We start from the raw sequence: 25,270 nt of genomic DNA, 5'->3' as shown, positions 1-25,270 counted from the left end.
ATTTCTTACCAGATTACTAGAATACTTTAATAAGAATTTGACATATTAACTATCAGATAATGTTACCTTGCTAATAATATATAAAGTATCATTCCAAAAGTATCTTACAGAATATCCATTCTGTTCTTTGCTAACAGTGATTTCATTTTATTAACTGGTATTTTAGTTTACTAAAACCAAGAACCTTCAATGGAGAAACACCACATGTGTGTTTGAGAACTGAGTGAATGGTTTCTGATGCTGAATTTCTGTTTCTGCTGTAGACTGAATGTATCATCTTAATGCAAAGAGTGAAACGATGCAAACCTCTAGGTTTCCTGTGAGTTAGTAATAAGTTGCTGTAATTTTTAGAGAGCTCACAATCAGCCTGTGAAGGAAATCTTGAGACAATACATGGTATCTGATAAAGGAGGCTAATGTTAGTATCGTTTCACTGGAGCATGTCTGGTGATCCTGTGTTCCCGCCTAGTACCTGGTGACATGAAGATGCATAAGCCAGCAAGGAAAGAGTCAGAAGAGTCAAGTTACGATTGTTCCATTTAAATCTCAAATGTTTATAGTGTATTTTTATTTTAAAGTTCACAAGGCAGTGCTGTAATAATTATCCTATTTTATCCTCTTGTTCATCCTCTGATTTTTCTCTCTTTCTTTATTTAGTTTTGAGTTTCTGATCTACATCATTTTCATTCATTCTAGAGAATTTCTTTTATCATTTCTTGCATGGCAAGTCTGCTGGCAACAAATTCCCTCTGTCCTTGTTTGTCTCAGAAAGTCTTTACTTTTCAAGGATAATTTCACAGGATAAAGAGTTATAAGTTTATGAGGTTTTTTCTTCCAACAGTTTAAATATTTGAGATTTGAGTTGGGTGTCTTTCTTGCTTGCAAGGTTCCTAGGGAGCAGTTAGATGTAATTCTTCTCTCTGTTCTTTTTCAATAGGTTTTGTTTCCCCCCTCTGGCTTCTTTGAGGAGTTTTTCTTTGTGTTTGATTTTATGTGCTTTGAAAAGGACGTGCCTCGGCATAGTTGTTTTTAGCGTGTATCTTGCTCGGTGTTCCCTGGCCTTCCTGGGTCTGCAGTTGGATACCCAGCATTAATCTGGGGACATTCTGTCAGGGTGGCTTCAGATGTCTCTTCTGCTCCTGTTGCCCTCTTTCTTTTCCTTCTGGTGGTCCCCAGTGTGTGAAGATTGCATCTTCTGTGGTCGTCCCACTTAGATGTAGTCCCTTTCCCACCCCAGTCTTTTTCACGTTGGAAGTTTCTGTTGATGTTCGCTTAAGCTCAGAGGTCCTTTCTTCAGCCATGTTCAGTCTGCTGCTGCTAAGCCCATTAAAGGCATTCTTTATTTCTGTTACATGTTTTCAATCTGTGCCGTTTTTGAGTTCTTAAAATTTCCATTTGTCTGCTTACATTACCTGTCTGTTCCTGGCATGCCATCTACTTTTTCCGTTAGAGCCCTTAGCATAGTAAATATAGTTGTTTTAAATTCAGTCTGATAATTTCTGCATCCCTGCTGTATCTGAGTCTGGGTCTGATGCTTAGTGTATCTTTTCAGACTGTGTTTTTTGCCTCTTTGTAGGCCTCATTTTTTCTGAGGCTGAGTGCAATGTGATGTACTAGGCCAAGGAACCCCAGTCAGCGGGCCTGTGGGCAGGGCAGTGTTCTGGAGACTGTGGTTAGGTCTCGTCTTTGTTCGAGGCTGCATCCCTGGGCTGTGCGCTGTCGAAGTGCCTCGGGTTCCCCGTTGTAGGTGGGACGGGATGGCCAAGGGCACTGAAGCGGGGTGTTTCCCATCCCCGGGTAGCAAAGTGTGTTCATGCAGCTTTCTCTCCTCCCAGTTAGGGAGGAGACCTGCACACGGGAGACTCGTTTCCTGCTTCCCGGTGCTCAGCGGAGGGTCAGAGGGTCGGGGTTGTTTATTCTTTCCCCCTCACCCCCCACTGCTATTTCGCACGCAGCATTGATTTAGAATGATCAGTATGTCATTGAGGCATATTTTGGGGTAGCCTGTCCTGGGCCCCAGCTCTACCTTGGTGCTGGTTTCAAGTCTCATGAGTTACTATTCTCTGTATTCTCCTATCACTCCAGTTTGGGTGAGGGTTGGGGAGACCCTGTGGTCTGCCCTGTGACTTGCTTTTAGTTCTTGTAGTCCCGTGTGTTGTTGGAGTAGACCTGTGTTCAGGGGCTGGAACTGTGGCACAGGGTCCCGAGTCGCAGCCTGTTGGGAACAGTGCACAGAAGTGGTTGTGATGTTCTTGCTTCCCTTCTAGATACGCGCATATTCTGTGAGGAGACTGAGAGGGGAGGGAACCGTGGGAGGTCCTTGGCAGAGGTGAGAAAGGAGTTCTGGGCCTTTCTTGTGTCTAGAATCATGCCCTTGCCACCGCGTGCTTTGAGAGGAGACATCATGGCCCCGGGGTGTCAGGCCCGCCTCTCCGTGTGCCTTGTTCTCATCCCACGAGGGGGCCCGGGGTGACGTTCTGTGCCCAGGTGAGACAGGGCCCCGAGGGGCCGCACACGGCCTCTCTCGAGATCAGCCTGCATTCTCTTGTCCTGTTGTGTTTGCAGAATCACATTCAAAGAGAAGACGGTGAATTTCCAGATACAGCATCTGAGTGTTAAGCCTTGTTTGGGCTCTCGGGGGACTGTGCAGGCTGTAGCTGCTCAGAGAGGTGTTAGTGACCCTTTGACTGTTCCCACACAGCTGGAAAGTGTCCAGACTGGGTTTGAGATGTGGGTGTTGGCTAATGCTTTCCTTTCCCTCCCTCCTTTCCTTCCAAACCCTGGTGTTGAGGGCTGACATTCAGTAGGTCATGGTGAGGGTAACCCTTTCCAGAACCAGGGAGCTGGAGGCTTTGGCAGCAGGCCCCCCAGGCATTCTGTGCACAGGTGTGATGGTTGAGGGCTGGCCCCTTTCAGCGGGGCCCCATTTAATTATCCTTTCTTTACTACTTTTGCTGTAATCAGTAAGTGGTGAATTACCAAAAAAAAAAAAACCCTACCCTCTTTTCCCTTCCCTTCAAACCTCCAAACTGCTGCGCATACAGGGATAAGAAATTGGTGTGGGTATTCCAAACTGGGTCCTTTTATGGGTGGAAGCTGACATTGGACTCCCAGGCACTGAGTGGGGGTGTCCCAGGCAGCTGGGCCATGGGGCTGCCCGTCGCAGGACGGTACTCAGATGTGGCTGAGCCCTGCGCTGTGCCCCCCCTGCCGAGCTCTTCCTCCATTACCGCGCTGGGCCACACCGAACTGCAGTTAGGTCTGCAGCTGTTTGCTTCACTAGAATGAATTCTTTTTAAGGTAAGGAATCATGTTTTACTCATTTTTGTGTCCCTAATACTTCCGATTCTGGCAGGGATTTCTAAAAGGTAGCCCCACAGCCACCACCAGCTGCCAGTTTTGAAGCACCTATTATGTACCAGCTCTATGAAAAAGACTACATGTTATTTTAATCCTCACAAAAACTCCTGCACAGCATTTTAAGGGAACTTACTTGCGTAGGTACCGGGTGTTTGTGCTGAGCAGTGAGAGCCTTGGTGGGCCTGGCATGTGAAGCATGTAGGCCGCTCTTTGAGATGCTGTCCAAACTGAGACCTAAGACGGGAGCCAGAAGTTTAGAGAGAGGCAGACGCCCGGAACTTTAGACGGAAAATGTAAGTGGGTCATGAGTGCTTGTACCATTGAGCTTGGCGTGAACTCTGTGCAGAATGTGGATGGAGTTTTCTTCTTAATTTACTCCTTTCTTCAGAGTGCTAGCCACATTCACTAGTTACCTTAGGTTACCTAAGAACAGTTTGTGTCAGCCTAAGCTTAGTGGTCACAATTTTCAAATCTCCTTTGGTCCAAATGTAGGCAGTGGGGCCTGGTACACAGGTCCTGGGTGGACTGTGCGCTGGGTGGACAGCTGTGCCCAGAGGAGTCCAGAGAGAAGTGAAGTCAGTGTCGACGGAGCGTGCTTGATTCTGCAGTCTCGGTCTCGGGCTTCATTCTCTTCACCGTTTTCATTAACTGCATGTATCACTGTCGTATTGTTCACATTTTCAAATGACAGGGCAACAAAGTTTAGTTAGTTAAACTATTATGTGACAGAATCAATTCCTCTGGAAATCTTAAACACAAAATACCAGCAGATTAGGTAATAGTTCAGTTCAGTCACTCAGCCATGTCCAACTCTTCACGACCCCATGGACTGTAGCATGCCAGGGTTCCCTGTCCATCACCAACATCCAGACCTTGCTCAAACCCATGTCCATTGAGTTGGTGATGCCATCCAAACATCTCATCCTCTGTTGTCCCTTTCTGCTCCCACCTTCAATCTTTCCCAGCATCAGGGTCTTTTCCAATGAATCAGTTCTTCACATTAGGTGGCCAAAGTATTGGAGTTTCAGCTTCAGCATCAGTCCTTCCAGTAAATATTCAGGACTGATTTTCTTTAGGATGGACTGGTTGGATCTCCTTGCAGTCCAAGGGACTCTCAAGAGTCTTCTCCAACACCACAGTTCAAAAGCATCAGCTCTTTAGCACTCAGCTTTCTTCATGGTCCAACTCTCACATCCATATGTGACTACTGGAAAAACCATAGCTTTGACTAGATGGACCTTTGTTGGCAAAGTAATGTCTCTGCTTTTTAATATTCTGTCTAGGTTGGTCGTAGCTTTTCTTTCAAGGAGCAAGCGTCTTTTAATTTCATGGCTGCAGTCACCATCTGCAGTGATTTTGGAGCCCCCCAAAATAAAGTCTCTCACTGTTTCCCCATCTATTTCCCATGAAGTGATGGAACCAGATGCCATGATCTTGGTTTTTTGAATGTTGAGTTTCCACTCTTTTTGACTTCCATCAAGAGTATACTGCAGTCAGTATTGCCGACTAATGCTTGTGTCAACACCTATGACACCACCAGCAGAGCTTCAGAGATTTTATGTTTAGTTTGATTTCTCCAGACAGAACTTTTCCATGTCATTGAAACTAATTGAGATGCTGTTATTATATACATAGCAAATGTTGCTATGTTACTGAAAACCATACACTGTCCACAATACCAGTCCTTACAAAAGTGGAACTGTCTGTAGTCTTGGATTTAAAGGAGTGGCAACATTTCAGGACTTCCTGGGTAGAAGAACGTTGGCAGAGAGAAAGTCCACAACCGGGCATGGTGGTGAGTTCTGACAAAATGTTGTCCACCGGAGAGGGCAGTGGTAAACCACATCAGTGTTCTTGCTTGATGGCGGAGCAGAAGGACATGTGCTCCTCTCCGGCAAAAACTCCAGAGTTACAACTCGTTGCTGAGCAGCCATCGACAGGAGAATGTTGGATCCCACCAAAAAAAGATACCCCACATCCAGGGGCAAAGGAGAAGCCCCAACAAGACGGTAGGAGGGGCAAAATCACATTTAGAATCCAACCCTGTACTGGCCAGAGATGCTCAGAGAGCTCAAGCAAAACCTTGTGTGCACCAGGAGAACCCTCAGAGACTTAGCCAGACCTGCCTTTGAGTGCTGGGGGTGTCTCCTGCGGAGGTACGGGTCAGCAGTGGCCTGCCACGGGGGCTCTGTGTGCAGCAGACCTGGGCATGGCATAAGCCCTCTTGGAGGAGATCACCATTGACCCCACCACACAGGACTGGGAAACAGAGTCTTGGCGGGCACAGACAGAACCTTGTGCACACCAGGACCCAGGAGAAAGGAGCAGTGACCCCACAGGAGACTGACCCAGACTTGGAGAACAGTACAATTCTGAAGTAAATGAGCTGGACCCGAAAGTGCCCTGAATATAATGGCACAAAAGACAACCTCAGAGGATTTTAGGTGGCAGAGAGCTGGGTGGGAAAAAGTGGTCTGCCGGTGCTGCTGAGGGGTGTTCACTCATTCCTCTGCTGAGTGGCCGTGTTGAGAACAGGGATAAGTGAGTAGATGGGACAGGCTGCCTGAAGAGAACCTTTCTAATGTTTAGATTTTCTGCATGTAAAATATGCTATACCATCGTGTCCACTGAATCCGCAGTACTGGGATTTTTACCAAGAGCGGCCCCATAGGTGAGATGTCCCAGCAATGCTTCCTGTGTCACGTAGTGACTGGGGTAAATGTTGTCTAAGGCTCTGTCTTGTTTTGAAATTTATATAAATTTTTGCTACTTATCCAGCCCAGGGAAATATTTTTTGAGATGGTATTATAGTGTCCCTAGGCCATGAGAGCCATTTACTAACAGATGTCCATATGAGTGGGGACACACAATCAAATATAGATTACGTTCTAAATTGGATCTAAAAATAAGGTTTAAGAAAGAGTATAAAATTCAGAAGCAGAGTACACTAAGTAATGACAGCCTTAATGTGAAAAAAATCTGTAAAGAATGATAAAGAAAAAAGAAACTTGAACAAGATTCTAAATAATAAAACAGTAAGATTGGGGTAATAATAATAAGCAGGAGTCATGTGCAAGATTAATTCTCAGGTTGTATATAATTTGATTGTGAAAGCACACACAAACTTATGGTTATTATATCTATCAGAATATAGTAGGAATGTCAGAGAGTGACTTGTATTAATTACTGATACCATGCCACTGAGGCACTTTAATGTGTGAACAGCATAGATGACCCAGTCTGAATTCTGGTTCTGCTTTGGAGTATATGATGTCATACAACCCAACAGCTTGGAGTAGCTTATCATTCATAAATTTTTACTAAAAATTGAAGTAAAGCTTAAATCCTGCTGTTGGGATTTCATAAGGCTCCGAGATGAGAGTATTCTGGGAACGGTGTGTTGTTGAGCAGCTTGTTAGGGAGTGTTCCGGTTTCGGGCTGTGGGGAGGTGGCAGCTTCGGGGCTGTCTTCCCGGGCGTTGGTCTGTCTGTGTCTCAGCCACACAGCCCTTGGCCAAGGTGGTGGTGGTCGTCTTCTCCTTTAGCAGGGCCGTTCCTGTGCCTGGCGCACCACCCCAGGAGTAGCTTTGCTTTTGCAACTCACCTTGAAAATTCATCCAGCTCCTAGCTCTCGTGGGCTGTTCAGATCCTTGCACAGTGTGGCCCAGCTCTGTCAGTTTCGCCTTGTGTCGCCTCCATACACTCGGCCTCTGGGTTAGGCGGGTAGGCCCGCGGTCTTTCCCACACTTGCTTTTCTTCCTTGGGTGCCTCTCCCTTCCTACTTGTCATACGCCTTCCTGTCTTCCCTGCAGACCGCAAGGTAAACACCACTGCCTGAATATCACTTGAAAATGAGAGCGTTAAACTGTGTGTTGTCTCATCTACCTGTGTGAGTCTGTGGATGTGAAAGGACACTGATTATAGACAGACTAGCTAAGGCGTGATTGGAGATAATAGTTTTTAAAGAAAAATTCTAATAATTACGTCTAGACGTTAAAAAGTCATATAGCTTCCCTATTCTTGTGTATTAACACTATTATTTACATTAGTTGGTCAGCTAAGCAGAGTGAGTCACTTTCCAGAGGCTAAGCTCTTGCTTCTGTTGTGTCCTAGGGTAGGAATGGTGGTGAACGTAGGAGCTGGAGACCACGTGGTTTTGGCTCAGTTCCCTTCTGAGGGGTGGCTTTATGAGCTACGGAAGATCGGCCTGGTGAGGGCTTTGCGAATACAGATTCCTCTGCTAATACAGATTTTAATCATTTGAATGAGACATTTGCTCAGTATGAATCTAAGGAAATTACATTTTATAAAATAGCTTTGTCTAAGTAAACCTGTGTTCTTGTTTATTAGGAAAGTTTGTTTAATAAATTATAGATGGCTTAATTTTATTCTTTTGACAGCCAGCTTCATTCTTCATTTATTAAAAAGCAAATTCCATACGTGATATGCAGGAGAATTCGAAGTGGAACGCTTCTGTACATACTGCTTGACATGTTTAAGCTGAGTGTGGAATATCAACAGGGAGAAAGTTCATGAGGAAGCATGTGCTTGTCAAGCTCTTGACTTACTATTCTCACACTGTGTTCTTTGCCAGCCCCAAATTCTGACAAGACAATAGCATTTTCCTTCTTAGGTCTTCTAAAATTTGGCTTTAAGAAACTATACTTTATAGCTGTATTTCACATACCTCAGTTATATCCCTGATCATTTAGCAGGTAAAGAATCTGCCTAAGGTGCAGGAAACAAAGGAAACGTGGGTTCAGTCCCTGGGGGAAAGATCCCCTGGAGGAGGAAATGGCAACCCACTCCAGTGTTCTTGCCTGAAAAGTGGTGGGCAGAGGAGCCTGGCAGGCTTCCGTCCATGGGATTGCAAAGACAGACACGACTTGGTGACTAAACACTAACAGCAGACATGTGATACTTGTAGGTGTAATACCCAGAGCATCACAGCCAGGGCTGTAACCAGGGAAGACCTGTCCCGGGAGGACTGGACGTCTGTGTGCTTGTGGCTGCTCAGTCCCCAGTTCCCTTACGGACTGAAGCGTTTGTAGTAACACAGGTTGTCCAGTTAAAGAAACAAAAACAGAGAAAGAAGGTGTAGCAGTTTAAGTATTCAGTTGAAAAGAGTTGCTTATTTTGTTATTGTAGACTGTGCTTTCTTTGAAATTATTTTGCTAACAAGCATGTCTCAAACCTGTGTTGAATGTTGAAAAAGAGAATGTGAAATGGATTATGTTAAATTTCTGAGAATTAAATACAGTTTCAGGCTGATAATTATGTTTGAGAAGGTTATTAAAGAATCGATATCTATTGTGGTAGGCTAGTTAGTAAAAAAAAATATTCTGAGACAGACAGTAGTGACCAAAAACAAGTAAGGGGAGATATATGTTTTTAGAAAGTTATATATTTGTATAGCTATCAAAAAACGAACTCATGTAACAACTAAGCTGTGAATTCTTTAGGTAGTTGAAGAAATGATCTTGTAGGAGTGGTTTGAGAAATGAATGAGTGATAGAATGAATGTCGTATTTTCTTGACTTAAGAGAGGTAGGTGGTATATTCCATGGAATATTATTCAGCCATAAAAAGGAAGGAAGTCTCGCCATTTATAACGATATGGATGGACTGTGAGGGTATTATGTTCAGTAACATTAAGTCAGAGAAAGACAGGTACATATAGCCTCACTTGTGTGTGGAAACTAAACAAACAAGGAAGCTTGTGGACACAGAGGACAGATTGGAGGTTGCCAGAGGCAAGGATGGGGGTGAGAGTGGATGAAGTGTGCTGAGGGAGGGGGTTTACAAAGTATCAGCTTGTAGTTAGAAATATGACTCCAAGTTTTAAAAATTCTGCTGCGGGTAAAATACCATTAAACAGCCATCATATGCCACAGAGAAATTGTTTGTGAAAGGAAGTCAGTAGATGTGGCAGACTTCATCACTGTCTTATTTTAAGAAATTGCCACAACCACTCCAGCTTTCAACAACCGCCACTCGGGACAGTCAGCAGTCAGCGGCGTGGAGGTGAGACCTGCCTCCTGTGGTAAGATGACATGCTGAAGTGTCGTCAGCACAGTTTATCAACTAAGTTTATGTCACATTCTACATCCTCTGTTGTCATTCACTGATGTTCACAGCATCCTCACCAGAAGCAAATTCCATCCCAAGAAACGGCTTTCTTTGCTCATCCATAAGAAGCAGCTCCTCCTCTGTGAGGGTCTCACCCTGGGATTGTAGCGATGCAGTTACATCTTCAGGCACCGCTTCTAGCTTCAGTTCTTGCGCAGTTCCTATCGCATCTGCAGTTCCTTCCTTTATAAAGCCTTGAACCCTCCAAACTCATCCATGGGGATTGGAACCAGCTTCTTCCAGACTCCTGTTAATGTTGATATTTGGGCCTCTTCTTACAAATCACGAATGTTCTCAATGGCATCTAGAACGGCAAATCCTTTTCAAGAGGCTTTCAGATTCAACAGAGGGATCACCATCTTTGAGATATTCTGTCATGCAGCTCATTTGTTCCACTTACAGGGCTCAGGCAGCATAGACTGAGCGTAATTTAAGGGCTCCAGGAGTTTTGAATGGTAAACAGGCATTCAGCTTTTAAGCCAACAGCTATATTAGCTCCTAACAGGAGTGTCAGCCTGTCGTTTGAAGCTTTCCAGCCAGGCAGTGACTTCTCGTCTCTAGCTGTGAAAGTCCTAGATGCGTCTTCTGATTGAAGATCGTTTGATCTGCATTAAAACCTGTTGTTCGGTGTGGCCACCTTCATGCATTGTCTTTGCTAGCTCTTGGATAACTTGCTGTAGCTGCCACATCAGCACTTGCTCCTTCACCTCACACTTCTACATTATGGAGGCACCTCTGTCCTCAGCACCTCACGGACCAGCCTCTGCTGGCTTCAGAGGTTTCTTCTGCGACTTCTCTACCTTTGTCAGCTTTCTAAGGTTGAAGGGAGGTTAAGCTCTGCTCTGATTAGACTTTGGGTTAAAGGAATGGTGTAGCTGGTTTGATCTTCTGTCCAGGCCACTAAAGCTTTCTCTGTGTCAGCACTAAGACTGTATTTGTTTTCTTATCATGCATGTGTTCACTGGAGTAACACTTCCTGTTTTACATTCACAACTTGGCTGTTGGGTACAGAAGCCCTACTCTCGACCTGTCTTGGCCTTTAGCGTTCCTTCCTCACTGAGCTTAATCATCTCTAGCTTTTAATTTAAAGTGAGGGACATGGGACCGTTCCTTTCCTTCAGCACTTGGATACCCCTGTAGGGTTACTGATTGGCCTGGTTTCAGTCTTGCTGTGTTTCAGGGAACAGGGCGGCCCCGAAGCAAGGGAGGGAATGGGGAGCCGTCGATTTGTGGAGCAGTCAGGACACACATTTATTGATGGCTGCCTTATGTGGGTGTGGTTCACGGCACCCCAGAACAGTTCCAGGGTAGCATCAAAGGTCACTGATCACGGAGCACCATAACAGATATAATAGGGATGAAATGTTTGCAACCCAGAGACACAGAGTGAGCAGATGCAGGAAAAGTGCTCCACGCTGGCTGCTGCAGACGTTCCGTTTGTGAGCAGCGGCATGTCTGTGGGGCTCAGTAGAGTGAGTGCTGCCCGCGCGTCAGCTGGGTCCCGCCTGTGCTGGCAGCCTGGAGAAGAGAGATGTGCTTTGCGCTCAGGCTTTGGGGCCCGCCCAGCGGCACAGGGAGCAGGTACTGCTGCGAAGTATACAACGTTCACCTAAAGAGTTTAGATGCTTAAGAACCAGTACATTAAGATTAAAGTTCTGTATTTACCATCTTGGGGTCCTAACATGTCCAGTTTATCATTTCAAGTTGAGTGATTGTGTTAACCAGTTTATGATAATAAACACTCTAGGTTTATCATACTGTGCTTCATATGCTACATTGTATTAACGTTATCAAAAGTATGCCTAATTGAGGCTTAACAGTCTTGTTCAATTTATTTGAAAAAAAATAATAAATCTGGTTATTTACTTTAAAGCTGCAGAAGAAAGAAGATCAGCAATTGGAACCTAAAAAAAGTACCAGCCCTAAAAAAGCTGCAGAGCCCACTGTTGATCTTTTAGGACTTGGTAAGTAAAAAAAAAAAAAAACGTTACCGTTAGAGCTACAAAACAGTTGAAACCCTGACTTGCATTTACTAGAATAGCTTTATCGTCAGTGTGCCAAAGAGACCTGTTAACTGAATTTGGACACACTGTGGTTAGTTTGCTGTGTTCCCACAAAAAGGGAAATCTTCATAAGGGAGCTGGCGTCTGTCAGCAGCGCTTCCGCAGAAATGCAGCTGCTGAGTTCCTAGGGAGAGGGGAGCTGCCAGAGCAGTCTCCAAGGCTTGGTGGGCCGTGCTGCCTCAGCACTGAACCGAGGAGGAGGTTGCGTTTACTCCCACCCCTCTTCTCTTTATCTAGCTTTTTGCGGGGTCGGAGGGAATCCCTTAGCAAAATAATTCTGGCATAGCCTTATTGTAAGGTGCTGTCTTAAAGAAAGCTTTTATTTTGGTTAACTGAAGCAACACGCCTTATACCTCGATCTAGTAGCTAGGTTCACGTTATGTGTGTGATGACAGTAAGAAGTGCTCAGTTTAATGTCATTTTTGTCCTCGGGGCTGACAGATGGATGTTGTCTGCCTGGCGGGTAAACAGGCTTCCATTCAAAGAGTGCTTGTATTGTCTTTATCTGCAAATGTCAGCTCTTCTTAAGTGCTTCTCCTCTTTGTTCTAAAGTAGCTTGATAAATAGTTATTTTTATCTGAGCCTTCTGCAGTAATTAATTTAGAAAAAAATCTGTCTAGTTTAGAGAAGGATTAATGGCTAAAGGAAAACAGTAAAAGATAGTTGAAGGATGGAGTTGAATTTCATAAAATTTTCTAAAAATTGATCTTCTTATTAAGAAGATTGTTTTCTGTTTTAAGAATTAGAATTGAATGTTTTTTAGTCATTTCTTCGAAGTTGGTGTATCATGCAAATATACTCCCTATCGATAAAAATCTTTTGTAGTCGTGAAATTAGGAGGTATATATTAGAAATATAACAAAATAACTATGATTTTATGCGCCCTGAAAATAGGGCTCAGTCCAGGCACTCTAAATAGAATTATGTTGAATACAAGTTCTCTTAATTTATGTATTTTACTTCCTTTCCTCTAAATGAGAGAGAGGGGAAAAAAAGACTCACTACCAAAGTAAGAATAGATCCTCTTAAGACTGCATGCATCTTTGTCTTCACGGCAGCATCTCCTCTCCAGTCTAGTGCCTCGTTTACCAGTTCATATCTTAGAAATGTTAGATCGAACCCAGGCCTGACTCTTACCCTTACAGACTCACTGACCCACAGCTCTTCGCAAAGTGTCTGCTGGTATCCAGGCACCTAGACACTAAGCAGAGAGCTGTGAAGGAGAGCAGATGAAAATGCCTGACCTCTGGGAGCTTTCATTCTCTCTGGGGAAGCAGTGATAAAATAATGAAGTGAACTGTGGTATGGGTCGTGTTTGGTAAGTGCTGTAGCTAAAACAAAAAGGAGTGGTGGTGATTTTAAATAGGGCTAGGGGTGCTGGGGGCTCCCTGAGATCCCACTGGAGTGAGGACCTCAGGAAGTCGGGGCTCCCTGGCCGTGGGGGTGAGACAGGTGGGTGTGGTGGCCCCGCGGCAGTCTTGCCACCACATGAATGGGGCCAGGATGCGTGAGACCCGGAGGGTGTGGGGAGACAGGGAGGTCCACTGTGACAGGACTTCAACGTCTGCTTGGAGTGTCCTGGAAATGCATTGCAGGGATTCGAGCAAAGAAGCACCTCCTCTGACTTGAGTTTTTCAGGACTTCTTTTAGCTGCTGTGTTAAGAGTCGAGTGTAGTGAGGTGAGGCTGCCGTAGGGGCAGGGGGACCAGTAACACAGCCAGGGGGTGGTGGCTAAGGGGGCGGTGGTGTGGGGAGTTGTAAGAGGTAGCTGGCTCTGGACCTGTTTCAAAGAAGGAGCCAATAGAGTTCGCTGACCAATGAGCAGTGTAGGATGTTTCCCTTTGGGAGTGACTTTGTAGAACAGGCAACCTGCTCCCTTGGGACAAGCAGAGTTGCTCACGTGAGGTCTCCAGTGGCCAAGCATGGTGGTGCGGAGATGATCTGGGAGACAGGTGGCAGGACTGGCCCCAGGCACCCAGCTGTTGCCACGGTGATGCTGCGTGGTCCTGTCTCCTGGCACTTGACCTCTGACCTCAGAAACACTGAGCTGTCTTTGTGGAGCATCACTTGCTGTCCTTCCTGCTTTCCAGCTGGTCACAGTCGCAGAGCGTGTCTCCTCTCAGTGTGTCCCTGTCCTCTACCTCCTGGTCTCACAGTCCCTGGGTCGTGGGGATCTCAGACTGCGGCTCCCCTCTTCTGGTGTCAGGCTCTGTGATGTCAGCCGTGGCTGGGTCTCATTGAGGCTCTGTGAGCCTGTTTCAGCGGTGGGAGAGCTTCAGGAAACTGTGTCCTGAGGGGAGAGCCAAGCTTTGCTCACGGTAGGAGGGTGTGGCAGTGCTCAAAGGAGAGAGTGAGGACATATCTGGGGGGTTTGCTGCTGCCTGATGATTCTAGCTGTGTGCTAGAAGAGTTCTGGCGGTGGCTGGGCAGGTGATGGGGTCAAAAGGAGGGCTTAGGGCTCTTGCTGATGAAGTCGCAGCAATGGGAAGGCTGGCGCCTCACCCAGAGCGTGCACAGGTCTGCTTCTGCCGGTCACCAGTCACCTAAGTTCCAGAAGAGACTGTCTGGCTTTGAGAGAGCAGTGCTCCTGAATGAGGACAGACCGGCAGCCTCTCGTGGATAAGCGTGGCGCTCTGGTTCCCTGCAGGTGGCGGTGTGCTGGGGCAGGGGCAGCAGGCGCGTGCGGTCTGCTTTATGGCCGCGTGGAAAAGACAGCCGGCCCATGTGGATGAGAGCAGAGACGGCCTTCACGTTACACGTTTGCAAGAAAGACAGAGAAAAGCCCCACAGGGCTTTTCAGTTCCCCAGCCCCAGAGGGCCAGGAATCCCAGGGTTCTGTGTGTATTCGGGGTCATGTTTTAGTAGTCTCACATAGGATGATAGTCAAGGCAATTTTTTAGAAATGTGAACTTCCCATTTAACTGGCCCTTTAGCGAACCTTTTTGTTTCAGCCCAGGGGCCTGAGATAAACCTGTTTTCCTCAGCTCCCCTTTCCTGATCTACTCCCATCCCAAAGCCATAAAATACTCTGTGTGCCTTTTAGCAAGAGTCAGCAATGCTTTTCTGAAAGGGAATAACTGTTTTTGGCTTTGCAGGCCTTACAGCCTCTGTGGCAGCTGCTCCGCTCACCCCTGTGGCGGGCACGTCGCCCTTGGCAAGAGCATAGATGGTGAGGGGGTCTGGGCTCTGCTGGGCGTTAAAGATAGTTGGGAGTGGCCTTTATCCTCCTGCCTGTGCTTGCAAGAATGACTTCATGTTCAGGTGTTAATTTGCACTGGAAGCTTGTGGAAGCACAGTTTCCTCTGCCTTACTGTCTGGTATTAGAAGTGGGGTCCATACTTGGTTGTTACCTGCCGTCTGCTCTTGGAAATGGCCAGGTCTTAGGGCCCCTCTTGGCGAGGGTCAGCCCAGCCAGCCCGGCTGCTTGACTAGACCGTGTCCCTGCTGTCTGAGAGCAGAGCTGACACCAGCTCCTGCCGCCGCCAGGGTGCCACTTGCCTGTGCTCTGCACGTGAGGCTCTCCCAGGACGGGGGCCCACGCTGTGCGCGTCTTCATGGCCATTCTCTGTTGGTGACGACTTGGCTTTGGTGAGAAAAAAGCTGACAGACTGCTTAGCAACTGGTTAGTATGGCCTCAGACTTCTTTTTCTAGAAGGTCCCATCAGAGAGCAGTCTTCAGGGCGAGCACTCGCTCCAGCCGTGAGGCATGGCAGGCCTGTGGCTGTGGGGTGAAACGTGGCTTGCTGGCTTCAGCTTTGCCTTCCCGCAGACCCCACTCTGGGGCAGGAGGCTTCACTGCAGGCTGTCGGGCGCGTGGGTGCATGGGACTGTCGGGGACAGACTCCTGGGGAGAGATCACAGAGAGGCGGGCTGGAGCTTGGTGATGAGAGCGTGGCTCGGGGTGTCTGTACCGCTTACACGGCTGTATCCTTCTGCTTGTTCACATTCATCTAGGGTCATTTCTGCCTGAACGTTTCATCAGCTTTGAGTTATTTTAAACATTGAACTACACAGAGATGTATTTAGATAGTGGGTTCCTCAGTTTTTTCTTAATTGAAAAGTTCAGAGGAACATACAGCTTTAGGCAAGTTTTAAAGTCTTCTCCTTCATGCCTGTTTCAGGAAATAAAAGCACTTACTTGTCACAATAGCCAAGATCAGATGGGTTAACAATAGTTAAACATAGTTTTTACTATTATATATAACCTGCTTAATTATCTAGTAATATATGTCCCAGTTTTATATAATGAGGGAGGTGAATACACTACCTTTTTTTCTGTAAATTTTTTTGTGTTTGTAAGATTTCTGAACAGAAACTAAAGAATAAAATACTTTCAGAAAGCACTCTAATTACCTTTAAAGCAGTAAATTCCTACAGAGAGGTTTCTGTTTCTCAAAGGCCACACACTGACAAGTACCACAAGTTTGGGACTGGGCCACGGCTGAGCCCTGGCCTGAGGAATTGCGGGTTGGGGGTTAGTTGTGTGTGCACTGCTGCTGTCCGGGCAGGGAGGAGGAGAGGAGGCTCTGTCTAGCGTACGTGCCTAAAGTAATTTTATAGTCTGTTACAGTTCTGTGGAAAGCTCTTAGAGAGATGGGAATACCAGACCGTCTTACCTGTCTCCTGAGAAACCTGTATGCGGGTCAGGAAGCAACAGTTAGAACCCTGTATGGCACAACTGACGGGCTCAAGATCGAGGAAGGAGTATGACAGGGCTGTCTGCTGTCACCCCGTTTGTTTAATCCATACAGTGAGCACATCATGAGAAATGTGGGGCTGGGTGAGCTACAGGCTGGAATCAAGACAGGCGGGAGAAACCTCAGCAACGTCAGGGATGCAGATGGTACCACAGAAAGCAAAAAGGAACTAAAGGGCCTCTTGATGAGGGTGAAGGAGGAGAGTGAAAGACTGGCTTAAGACTAAATGTTAAAGAAACTTAAGATCATGGCATCCTCCCCCTACTGCCTGGCAAACAGAAGGGAAAAGGTGGAAATAGTGACGGGTTTCCTCTTCTTGGACTCCAAAATCACTGCAGATGGTGACTGCAGCCATGAAATCTGACGATGATTGCTTCTTGGCAGGAAAGCAATGACAGACCTAAGCACTGTGTTGAAAAGCAGAGACATCACTCTGCCAACAAAGGTCTGTATAGTCAAGGCTGTGGTCTTCCTGATGGTCACGTACAGTTCTGAGAGCTGGACTGTAAAGAAGGCAGAACACCAGAGAATTGGTGCCTTCGAACCGTGGTGCTGGAGAAGACTCCTGAAAGTCCCTTAGACAGCAAGGAGATCAAGCCAGTCAGCCTTAAGGGAGATCAACCCCGAATATTCACTGGAGAAACTGATGCTGAAGCTCCATTATTTTGGTCAAATGATGCACACGGACGACTCATTGGAAAAGTCTGTGACGCTGGGAAAGATTGAGGGCAGAAGAAGAGGATGAGACAGCTGGATGGCATCACTGACACAGAGCACGTGAACTGGGGTAAACTCCAGGAGATGGTGAGGGACAGGGAGGCCTGGCGTGCTACAATCCATGGGGTCGCAAAGAGTCAGACACGACTGAGTGGCTGAACGACAACAGTGGTTCTCAGATACGGTTAGAAATTAATAAAATCTTGTGTTGTTTCTGCTCAGGAGAGTATGTTCAGTGAATGATTAAAGACTATTTCACCCTTTCAAAAAGGGGCCTTGGCTGTCTGTGTGTGATTACACCTGTGGAGGAGAAGCAGACAGGTGTGTGCCTGTTCGCTGGGAGAGACCAGCTGTGGGCAGTTGCCACCCGCCGTCCTGAGTCTGAGGGGAGGGCACAGAGGGTGGCGAGCGGGCCTGCAGGAGATCCGGCAGCAGAGCCCGGGGGGAGGGTGTCACGGCCTCCAGACCCGGGCCCCAGGGACCGTGAGGCGCGTGACGGCGGGGGTGATGTCCAGGCGTTGACGGTGTGAACACTGCCTGTAGGCGAGGTGCCTTCCAGTCGTTGAGCATCGAGGGTCTGAACGTGGCTGCAGGGAGACTTTTGATGAGTGTCGTGTGAGCGAGCAGTTTGGGGTCAGGAGTCGGCGGCCCCTCCTGCTTCCTGAGCCATCACCCTTGGGCCCTGCCTGGTGGTTGGCAGGTGGGCAGTGAAGACCCCAGCCCCTGGCCTCAAGGCCATGTCCAGACGGTGGCTTCTCAGGAGTGAAACCTGCTCCCAGAAAATGCCCCCGGCAGAGTTCTCGGGGTCCCCTGGGCCGGTTGGGTCCTGGGGCCTCTTTCGGTGCAGGCGAGGCTGGGCAACAGCGCGTGGCCTCTGCCGTGCAGGCCGGTTCCTTACCGTGTCAGCCTCTGCAGCCCTTCAGAGGGGGGACGTGTCTCACACATACACATGCACGCGCACAGACACACACCTCTGACAGCCCTTCAGAGTGGGGAGTATGTCACATACACACACCTTGTCCTTTTCATTTCCTTTTGTTTCAAAACATACAAGGACACCAAAGCTGACTGAAGTTGGCTTCCAAGGCCCAGCTTCTGGATGACAGCTAGGTTCAAATCCAGGTCTCCCTGACTTCAGAGTCCGGTCTCAGCTTATAGATGAACTGAAGCTAGATGCTTTTACTCCAGTGGTTAGATTGCCATCTCGTTACTTTAAGAAACATGGAGATGGTGCCTTCTGTGTGCCAGGCGCTGCTTTGAGTGTTTACACATGGTGAATCCTTGGATCTTCACAGAAGCTCTGAGGTTGGTGAGCTACTATTGGTTTCACTTTACCAGTGAAGAAACTGAGGCACAGAGGTTAAGTAAGTTGCTCAAAGGCAAGCAGTTGGTAGATTACAGAGCCAGACTGGTGTTCTTAACAGTTGCAGTGTGTGGAGCTCTGATAGGAAGTGAGATTCTGAGACTGCCAGGGGACCGTGTGATACAAGACAGACGTGAGACCCACTTGTGCAGGAGACAGATGCAGTGTGTCACAGGGGGCCCTGGAGTTAGAGGCGGTGCCGGGACTGTGCACAGGCTCTGGGGCCTTCAACCGGCGAGGGGACACAAGCACCACTGTGGTCGTCATCCAGAACGTGACTGAGTGGGCAGTGTGGCACGCACCACAGTGATGTGCCTGGGGCAGGACGAGCATGTCTGGGGCCTCGGGGGATGCCACCGCACCAGGCAGACGCTGGGCACAGCGCTGGCCACAGGGCGAGCTGACCTGATTTGCAGGAAGTGCAGCTCGGAACGGGAGGGACAGACGGAGCAGGAGGGCTCACACCAGCTGTGAGGCCTCTCAGTCAGTTGAGTAGGTTAGCCTAGAGGCCACCTCGTTAGCAGTGTGTGCATGCTAAGTCAGTTCAGTCGTGTCCAACTCTTAGCAACTGTCCATGGGATTCTCCAGGCAAGAAGACTGGAGTGGGTTGCCATGCCCTCCTCCAGAAGATCTTCTCGATCCAGGGATTGAGCCTGCTTCTCTTATGTCTCCTGCGTTGGCAGATGGGTTCTTACCCCCAGTACCCCCAGTAGGGAAACCCTACTTAGCAGTAAAAAATTAACTGAAGATTAAAAGTAAACAGCTTCACTTAACTCAGTCATCTTTCTTTAAGCTTTTGAGAACAATTTGAAGCCTGAAAATTAACATGCTTCAAATGAACATTTATGACTTGAGTTTACAAAGTAACACACATGGGAGTTTATTTCATTTCATAAAGCCAAGTGTGTTTAAATCCAGAGAATTCCAAGTAACATTTTTTATAAAGGAAACAGCTTTAAATGGTTTCTTGTGTGGAAAAGAAAAAGGGTTCTTTGAGTAATATGAAAATTTATAAAGCTTTAAGGAGTTTTGCCACTAAGGAGAGTGTTTCACTATGCCTCATGGAAGCAGCCTTCTTTAATCCGTTTCCACTTAGACTTACTCCTCCCTAGGGTGATGTCTCAGTAGTTACCAGTGAAGAATTAGAGTTGGCAGTTTTCGGTGTCCAAGGGTGTGCTCAAGGCTAAGTGTTCACACTCAGTCAGGAACAGTAATGAAAAACATAGCATCACTTACTTATCATGTTTTTATCTGCCTATGCTAGATTAGTAATATAAGAAATCTCATATAACTCTGTTGGAGAAGGCAGTGGCAACCCACTTCAGTACTCTTTCCTGGAAAATCCCATGGACAGAGGAGCCTGGTGGGCTGCAGTCCATGGGGTCGCTAAGAGTCGGACACGACTGAGCGACTTCACTTTCACTATTCACTTTCATGCATTGGAGAAGGAAATGGCAGCTCACTCCAGTGTTCTTGCCTGGAGAATCCTGTGGACAGAGGAGCCTGGTGGGCTGCTGTCTGTGGGGTCTCACAGAGTCAGACCTGACTGAAGCGACTCAGCATGCATGCATGCGTTGGAGAAGGCAATGGCAACCCACTCCAGTATTCTTGCCTGGAGAATCCCAAGGACGGGGGAGCCTGGTGGGCTGCCGTCTATGGGGTTGCACAGAGTCGGACCCGACTGAAGTGACTTAGCAGCAGCAGCATATAACTCTGTGACTTTTTTTTCATTATTTGTGCAAATAGATTATGACCAGCTAATGCCACTGACATTCAGGTAAAGGATGAATTCAGTTAATATTTATTGAGCACAGGCGAGTTCATGGAACTCTGGTAAATTCCAGAGAAAGTGGCTCTGTGTGTGTCTAGTAGTACAAGTTGGGGGGTGCATACGCGTGCAATCTAGAAACGAGGAGACAGAACTGTTGCTTAGGGAAGAGTGGGACTGTGGAAGAGGCTGGCTGTGAAAGTGCAGTGTGAAACCTGGCATAATGCTGAAGTTCGCAATTTACACGTTATTTTTCTCAATTCAGGCCTTACTTCTTCTGCTGGTCAGAGGTAGATGAGTTTTCCATGCTGTGCAAAGTGATGTCAGGCAAAACCGCCTGTGTTCTGGGGTTGTATTTAGAGTGAGTGGCAGCTGGGAAAGACCAGCAACCCCCAGACAACTGGGTCCTTGGGCCTCCCCTTTATAAAGTGTCTTGTGATTTAACTGCATCCTTCTCAGAGGCCCCCCTCAGGGAGGTGCTTGGAGCAGAGCTGTGGGACAGGGGAGTGGAGTCGGTGAGGAGGCTGCCTGAGATGTGAGCAGGCGTGTGTGTGTGTGCGCGTGTGCGTGCACAGAACTGTGACTGTAGCAGTGCTCTGGGCCATGGGCAGAGTGTCGCTCGAGGACGCAGTTCTGATTTAGAGGGACAACTGCGACCTCACTGCCACGGTGGCCTGGAGAGAGGAAGCCAGGGAGGGATTTCAGCAGGGTGCAGACGCTGCATGGAAGCCTGTGGGGTGTGGGGCTGTGGCGGGGAGACTGGGAGGAGCGGCAGGGGTCTCCATCGCAGGGGCTGCAGGGTCTTCTGGGAAGATGTGGACTCAGAGGAGGTTTCCAGGGAGGAAGGATCAGCCAGGGTCAAACATGGCATGGTTGAGTAGGATGGGGACCGAGAAGGGTTTGTAACCCTACTGCCGGGACTTTTCACACTGAGTCATTGTTTCCTTTTTCTCCCAACAGAAGTAGGATCACCTGCCTGCCTGTCCTTTTGTTGCAGGAAGGGGGACCCCTTCCAGGGCCCGAAACTGGGCTCTTGTCTAACACTCGGAAATGAGTTGTCCGAGGAGACGTGCTGAAAAAGCAAGAGATTTTATTGGAAAAGGGCATCCGGGTGGAGAGCAGGAGGGTAAGCGAACCCAGGAGAACTGCTCTGTCACATGGCTTGCAGTATTGGGTTTTATGGTGCTGGGATTAGTCTCCGGGTTGTCTTTAGTAGATCATTCTGACTCAGAGTCCTTCCTGGTGGTGCATGGCTTGTTCAGCCAAGATGGACGCCAGAGAGGATTCTGGGAGGTGGTCGGACAGGTGGTGTCTCCTTTTGACCTTTCCCGAACTCTTCCTGTTGGTGGAGGCTTATTAGTTCCTCCTTACCAGGACTTCCTGTGGTAAAACAGCTCATGCAAATGGTTACTATGGTGCCTGGCCGTGGTGGGCGGTTTCAGTCTGTGGGCTTCCCCTAACAGTTTTACCCCATGGTGCCACTGTCACCAAGAAGCGTTCTGATGTGTGTTTGGAAAGCATTTCATCAGCCATTTGTTGAGTATCTGCTTTGTGCCAGGCATCTGTTGAGGAGGCAGCCCCCGTCTCTCTGAGAGGGCCGAGGGTGGACGGGGGTGCTCGACTGTGGGCACGGTGCCGGGAGAGCGTGCTCAGTGTGTTCGGATGCCGGCGCAGACCGAACGCCGCGTCAGGAAGGCGCCTGCACTGGGGAGGAGTCCAGGCTCTGTCTGGCCCGCCAGCCGGGGTGGACTGGCTGCGGGGGCGGGGTGCGGAGAGGGCCTCGGTCTTGTGGGCTCAGCAGGAAGCTGGGACTGTGCCCAGTTGGGCAGCGAGGCCAGCCTCACCCTTGGTGCCCTCTTCCTGGGAGGCGGGACAGCTGCCCCGAGAGCTGGTTTAACCTGGGACAAGTGAAGGGCACTGCTTCTGTTTGGGGGTACCAGCAGAAGCTGCTCGGAAGGGTGAGAGTAGTGGAGTTTTCCAGCTATACTAGCAGAGGTGTGTTGAAATCCCAGTCTTACTGTGTAAAGGTTGCTGGAGGTGATGTGAGGATTTAACTCAGACTCTTCATATAAAGCGTGATCAGAGTACTTGGCAATAGAAGTTAAAAATGTTAGTGTTAAAAATGTCATTAAAATCCAAATTTAGTTTATACACAATATCATTCAAAGGCACTTGGAGTAGACCAAGAAGAAGGCACTAAAGATTGTTTTAAGTGCTTTGTTTACTGTTAACTCACTTGGATTTTCGGTGTCAGATAGATGAGTTCTGATATACCCAAGGCTAATAATAGACAGCTGCCCCGAGGGTTTCTCGTTGGTAGGAATGGCCTTCACAAGGTTGTCATATTTGCGTGCTGCGCAGACCTTCTGTTCATGTGAGCTGCAGCACTGATTTTTAACAGCTTGCTTTCTTTAGCTCAAAACATTTAAGCTTTCTTTTGAATTTCTGGAATGTGTGCAGTATAAACTGTCCTCTACCAACATTAGTCTGAAATCTTAAGGTAAAGGAGAAAGAACAGTTAGTTACCCACAAGCAGCTGGTTGTAAACTTGATGCCGTGCCGTTGAGACTAGAATTTCTTCTCTTCAGCGCGCTGTCCTGATTTCTTCTGTTTGCTCATTGCCTCTTCAAGGGGTCCTTCGTGCTTCGTTACCATTCGTTATGATGTTGTCCCAGCTAAGTTTCTTCATTTGCCTCGGGCTTTCTTGTACTCCGCGCTCCAATTACGCGTCTTGTCCACTGGCTGCTGTTTCTGCCTGTTGATGGAGCAGCATCGCTCCTCCCCTAGCAGGGAGCCCAGTCCTGACGTACTGTTGGCACAGACGGCTTCTACACACACCCGTGCACACACACACAGACGGCTTCTACACACAAACACACACGGTTTCTACACACGTGCACACACACAGACAGCTTCTGTGCACACACACAGACGGCTTCTACACACATACACAGCTTCTACACACACACACGGCTTCTACACACACATCTTCTACACACACGCATGGCTTCTATATCCACACACGTGGCTTCTACACACACACATACACTGTGTTTGGCCCCCTCCTCCCTGGAAGGGGAGAGTTTTCATTTGTGTGGGTGTGTGTGCACATATCTGTACAAACCAGAGGTAACTGATGTGGATTTAATAATTTTTCTTAAATTATACCAATTTACAGTATGTAAACCATTTAATTTGAGTAAGACTCGTTCTTTCTAAATTTTAGAATATTTATCTGAAAAGCTTTTCTAACACCTTGTTGTTCCGTGGCTTTTGTGGTCTCTGAGCTTTCCCTTAGCCAGCAGAGCCTGTGCTGCTGGTGGGCACTTGGGGAGGAGGCCGTGCTGGGTGGCAAGGGCTGGTGTCGGGGCTGCCTGTGTCCGCCTGCAGCCCAGCGCCCGCTGTGGCCATGCTGCCTGCTCCCGCGCTGTGCACCCGGGAGGCGCCGGGCTCAGCGGAGGACGCCACAGGGAGAGACGGCTCTGAGGCTATGATGTGCAGCGGTTTCCGAGCTGGTCACCTCACTGCTTCTCTTAACAGCACAGATTATTATTAACTAAAAGCTGGTTTCTAATTTTCAGAGTTTTAGATGGTTTCTTTGTCGTTATATACGGTTGTAACTACATGACTTTTGTGCAATGCAGCTTAAAGAAAACAGCCTCACTAGTCTTGGGGTTGGAAGACTTGGTTCTAGTCCAAGTTTTGCTGCTTCAGTAGAGAATTGACTCCAAGTCTTTAATCTCTGGGCCCTGCGTTTCTGAAACTGGAGGTAATGAAGGGAAGCCCTTCCCATGCTTTATACAGACAGAAGTGATAGCATGTGAATATTCTTTTAAAAACTTTAGGGAACAGGTCATGTTTATAATGATGGTAATATAGTCTTCAGTTGTCCTATTTAAATCCTGAAAATAAAAAATAGAAGTGTTTTTTAAAGGTTGAGCATCAAGTTTTAATCTTGAACATTTTCTCCAGGCTTCAAATTGTTAACATGCAAAGGAATGATAAACTTCAATTTTATCATTACCCTCTTGCCATGTAACAACCCTTTGTTACAAAATCTCCATCTGCTGTACCTGAAAAACCAACAGAAAACCCATACATTATATTATCTAAGTGATCTATTGACAGATAAAATTTTAACCAGCTTTTTATCAGGAAACTGTTAACAGAGGTACTTCAATCACATAGCTTAAAATATGGAGAAAAAAACAGGTAAAAAAACAAGATCTTATCCTGTAGTAAAAAATAAAAGTTTTGAGGTGATTTGAGAATTCTTTGTAGAGAGTGTGTGAATGCTTGGCTTTTTAGTAACAAGGAGAATCAAGGGGGGTTTTACTGCATCATGTTAGAGGATCCTATGGAGCGGAGACTTCGGGGGAGAAAGGAGAGGACAGGTGTGTTCCCATGCTCTCTGTGAGGCGGGACATGGGCCTGGGAGAGTTCTTCACCTTAGGCTTGTGGAGCCCAGAGAAGGTCTTCCCCAGTCACTCAACACAGATATCAGGGTTGGCATAGAGACCATGGTCCCTAAGCAGACGCTTCCACCGCCTCATTCTAAAGGATCCCAAAGTCCCTTGGGCTCGTGTAAGTTGACTTTCATGGCAGCTTCACTCGCTGCTGGAGGTGATTACCAAGAAAGCCCCACTTTGTTTTTGTCTGGAATGCCCTTCTGAGATTTCCAAAGGCCAGTTTGTATATAAAAGGCTTCCCTGGTGGCTCAGTGGTAAAGAATCTGCATGCAGTGTAGGAGACACAGGCTCGATTCCTGGGTCGGGAAGATGCCCTGGAGGAGGAAATGGCAACCCATTCTGTATTCTTGCCTGGGAATCCTATGGACAGAGGGTCACAAAAGAGTCAGCCGTGCCTGAGGACTGAGCACACACACTACTTAGTGGCAGGAGAGGATACCGCTGTTCTCCAGTGCAGAGGTGGGAGCAGCAGGCATGCTGATGACCGCAGAGGAAGCGAGCCCTGGCCGCGTTAGGGTCGGGCCCGTGCGTGGTGCTGCTCGGGGTCTGTAAGGGCTCTGCTCTGGAAGCCGCCTCCATGCCAGTGCTGGAGGACTGAAGCTGCAAGTCACCGCAGGTCCATGCCGTGATGTCACATGCAGTCTGTCTGCCCCACCCAGGCATGCATGGCACAATTTTATTTAAGAAAACTCATTGTATATACAT

General features: G+C 47.7%; 1 protein-coding gene across 2 annotated transcripts in view; it reads left to right on the top strand.

Annotated features, from left to right (window-relative positions):
- SMAP1 (small ArfGAP 1) overlaps positions 1-25,270 on the top strand; it is a 183,387-nt gene that overhangs the window by 141,145 nt on the left and 16,972 nt on the right. For both annotated transcript variants that reach the window (XM_040261404.1, XM_040261403.1), the window contains one exon: positions 11,362-11,452. In XM_040261404.1, coding sequence (XP_040117338.1) covers positions 11,362-11,452 — 91 coding nt within the window. The remainder of the gene's footprint in view (positions 1-11,361; positions 11,453-25,270) is intronic.

The sequence above is a fragment of the Oryx dammah genome, unplaced genomic scaffold (genome assembly GCF_014754425.2).
Source record: "Oryx dammah isolate SB20612 unplaced genomic scaffold, SCBI_Odam_1.1 HiC_scaffold_19, whole genome shotgun sequence".
Lineage (NCBI taxonomy): Eukaryota > Metazoa > Chordata > Mammalia > Artiodactyla > Bovidae > Oryx > Oryx dammah.
The sequence above is the reverse complement of the archived record's forward strand: the minus strand, read 5'-3'. Positions and strand labels throughout refer to the sequence as shown.